The sequence below is a fragment of the Nicotiana tabacum genome, chromosome 20 (assembly GCF_000715075.1).
Source record: "Nicotiana tabacum cultivar K326 chromosome 20, ASM71507v2, whole genome shotgun sequence".
Lineage (NCBI taxonomy): Eukaryota > Viridiplantae > Streptophyta > Magnoliopsida > Solanales > Solanaceae > Nicotiana > Nicotiana tabacum.
In genome coordinates this window covers 154999877-155003766 of record NC_134099.1, presented here as the reverse complement: position 1 = coordinate 155003766, position 3890 = coordinate 154999877, and the positions used below count along the sequence as shown (strand labels likewise).

Below are 3890 nucleotides of genomic sequence, written 5' to 3'. Positions count from 1 at the left end.
GCACTTAAAAGCTACTTTTTTCCAGCTAATCCAAACGGGCTCTAAGTTCCTAAATAGATATCTTCGACCATAATTCTCAATGCTTAATGTTCTAATCTAAGTTGTTGATAGATGTTTAAAGTTCTTAAATATATATTAGTACTTTCATTGTTTCATTTTCTATGATAGTAATGACTTCACACAGAGTTCAAGCCGTATTAGAAAGTATGACGGAACGGTATATAATTGCTCAAACTAATTAATTCCCATTCATTAGTCATGTTTGTACGAAATTTATTCCCCAAAACTATAAGCTTTGTTGGTTTATAATGTCGTTCCGTTATATTTCCTTTTTTCCTAGAACCCCATCGAATGAAGCAACTGATTTACGCAAATGTTCCTTTTTAACCACTATTTAGATTTTGTCCCTATTTTTAAAAGTTGTGCAAATATAGACCCTGAAAATTATCCCATCGAATAATGTTAGCCTCAGATCTAATGTTTGTTCGTATATTACTCACAAAATATTACACAGTCGTCTAACGTTTACAATAACTTATAAATTGCTCAAAAGAGATCTTTAAACCGTAATCTAAAAGGTCCATAAATTTTGAGAAAGATAGAAGGAGAACCACTTACTAAACAGTTATGTAATGTAGCACTAAAGCACACCTACTACAAGTATAACATAACCAAAGCTCCCTACATCATACATGTTTAGTTTTCAAGCACAACACAAAATTGAGAAAGCAAGAGTATTTTCTTCTTGAAACAGAGACTGAATTGCCACTAAGATTTACTGAGAAATTTAGCAATAAACATAACATTTACTTAGAATATTAATCTGATGCGTAACTTGATCAATTTTGTCAAATACATATATCTTTTCTCAATCTGATACTCAATTTAGTGCATTACAAGTTGGAAAGAAATTCTTCAATATTTTTATCAGAACTCCCTCCTTCATCTACTGCTTCCTTAGCCAAATTTTTCCATTTAATTGCATTCTCTTTTAGCATTACACCTTTCTCTCCCTCCATCACTTCCCTTATAGAACTTGCTACTTCTTCTCTTGTAATTACACCATCTTTTCCAGCCTTAACTCGAATTCCCGTTCGCCATACATCACTAATAAACTTAGCATTAGTTGGTTGATCTGTCCACTGAGGCATACACACCATTGGCACTCCTAAACTCAACGCTTCGAGTGTCGAATTCCATCCACAATGAGTAAAGAAACATCCAACTGATTTATGAGCTAAAACATCAAGTTGAGGACTCCAATTCACAATTAGTCCTTTTTCTGATACCTTTGACATGAAATCATTTGGAAGTTTGTTTTCTTCAGTATCTCTAACTACCCACAAGAAGTAGGAGTTGCTCATTATTAATCCAAATGCTAATTCCTCCATTTGTTTTTCTCCAAGACTCGCCAAACTTCCAAATGATACATAAACAACTGAGCCAATTTCTTTCAAATCTAGCCATTTCATACAAGTTTCACCATTAGGTTTGATAAGACTTGAGCCATATTCTTTGTCATCTTTTAGTCTCTTGTCAAGATACATTGATGGAATAGTTGGTCCAATTGTTTTGATTGGATATTGAGTCCTCATCCAGTCAACCACCTATGCAAATTCAGCAAAAGAAACATCAGATTATCGGTATGACACTGTATAAGCAGTGGCGGAAGGAGAATATTCGCCAAGGAGATTCAAAAAAGCTAAGGGAAGTCAACATCTAATATATATACATGAAAAAAGAAATTAACCTTAGTATATACAGTGTAATTTTCAGCAAAGAAGGTTCAACTGAACCTCATTCCGCCCACCTAGCTCTACCACTGGATGTAAGGATATGTGCGTATCTAGCCTGCTTAAGTGGAGTATTTGTTTTCTTCCGTCTATATGACACTCTTTACTCTTTAGTGTGTTACTGAACATTTCTATCTTAGGAAACTCTTTAATTTTAAACTTTCATTACATCCTTTTACGTCCATAAAAATGTCATAACAAGTTTAAGCCCATCTACTAAAAGTACTTCTGGTATGTGCCAAAAAAATTCTTTCTGTTTTTAAGTCCGCGGCTAATCAAACACCTGCATATAAAATGCGACCGGAGGAGTATATTATTATAGCACTTTGGGGTGGTCAACTTGTGTGCTACAGATAAATTATACTTCTGCTGTATTTAACAACAATTTAACTTCAAAATTTTCATTTTTTACACTAAATAAGATTGTTTAAAGTCACACATATATATATGACATATTTCGAACCACAAGATTCAAAAGTTCTTTTTAACTAAAATTTCGTATCAAATCAAACACTGCCACAAAAATTGGGACGAGACGGGTGAGAGAGCATACCTCCTCTAACACATCAAATGTGTTGAAAAAAAGCCAATCTGCTTTCTTGAAATTAATATTCTGGCTGAAGACAAGTCTTACAAGAGATGGATATGAATCACCCTCATACACAAAAGAAGGCAAATCTTCCTTTTCTAACAATGGAAGTGAAGGCAAAGAAACAGCAGAACCATCCAAAATAATTTTACGTATTTCTGGATCCAAATGATAATATATAGCACTAAGAGAACAAGATTGTGTAAAAAAAGCAGCCCCTTTAATTCCTAACTCATGTGCTAAATCAATCGCCCAAGCAGTGACTGAATCAAATACAAGAACTTTCACAGGATATTCAGAATCAAATAATTTCTCAACAATTTTTTTCAAATTGTTAGATATTAAAACAAAGAACCATTCAAGAAAAATATCAATACTTTTTGGTGGTGACTCATCATGTGGAATTGACTCAATTTTGACTGAACAAGATTCCATTGGCATGGATTTGCTAATAGAATCTATAGTAACTAGGGTTACTTTAACTCCTCTTGATACCAAACGTTTGGAAAATTGAACCATTGGATTTATGTGGCCTTGTACAGGGAAAGGGAGAACTAGAACATGAGATTTGCTGGTTATTTCTTCCATTTTGGAGTATACTTTTAGCTGCTCAGTTAAGCTTTTAGACTTTTATTGAGAGTAGTTTTGGAAAAGAAGAGCTAACCTTTGTGAAAAGTTGGGACGATACTTCTCCTTTCCTTTGAATTTATGCTAACGGCACTTTGGTACACTAAGATCACGCCATGTGCGGAATTCGGAGAAGAATCGGACCACAAAGGTTTAAAAGATTATTTTCACGGCTCAAATCCATAATATCTTGATCACATGGTAGCTACTTTATCAATTACGCCAAGGCTCCCCTTTAAATTTACGTTGGGTCGAAATATTTTCTTATTAATCCGTTTAAAAAAGATATCACATTTTTTATATAGGAGTACAGAAAAGAATTGAACTTTAAATTTCTCGGTTTTATTTTTAATGAAATTTTTATGATTCCACAAATTTATGACATTTAAAATTATAAATTTTAAAAATTTTACAACTACACAAATATTATACTCACGTAATTTCAATTTATATAAACTTATTTGACTGAACACGAAGTTTAAGAAAAAAAAAAGATTTTTGAACCTGTTGTATAAAATTAGGCACATATATTTTGGGCAGAATAGCTTCCTGACTACTTAAACTTGTAGGGGTTTTAAAAGCCGATACATAAACTTTCAACTTTCTCATATGAACACTCGAACTCATTTTTCCTGTAACAAATAAACACATTTGACCATTGACCATTGACCATGTGCGCGTGTATTACACATACACATACGTGTCCATCCAGTCAGCAAATGACCAATGAATGTCTTACACGTCAAAGCCGCGAAAACCCTAACCCAACAGATCGGGGTTCGCTCTTTATTCCATAAACCGACCCCCTCCCCTCATTTTAACCTCTCTCTAACCAAAATCTCCCCAATTAAACCTGGGTTACCAATGGGCTAACAATCACT

At 33.8% G+C, this 3890-nt stretch overlaps 1 protein-coding gene across 1 annotated transcript; it reads right to left on the bottom strand.

Annotated features, from left to right (window-relative positions):
* Window positions 1-737: 737 nt before the first annotated feature.
* LOC107794578 (UDP-glycosyltransferase 74E2) lies at window positions 738-3072 on the bottom strand. Its single transcript, XM_016617073.2, has 2 exons — window positions 2347-3072; window positions 738-1607 (listed from the first exon to the last, which is right to left on the bottom strand). The coding sequence occupies exons 1-2, from the start codon at window positions 2968-2970 to the stop codon at window positions 894-896; spliced, it is 1338 nt and encodes a 445-aa protein (XP_016472559.1). The 5' UTR covers window positions 2971-3072; the 3' UTR covers window positions 738-893.
* Between the last annotated feature and the right edge of the window lie 818 nt (window positions 3073-3890).

Excerpts from the sequence above, each read along its gene's own strand:
- LOC107794578 (XM_016617073.2), bottom strand. The coding sequence starts at position 2,970 with ATGGAAGAAATAACCAGCAAATCTCATGTTCTAGTTCTCCCTTTCCCT. Across the intron at positions 1,608-2,346 it reads CATTTGATGTGTTAGAGGAG|GTGGTTGACTGGATGAGGAC; the intron begins GTATGCTCTCTC and ends GAATTTGCATAG.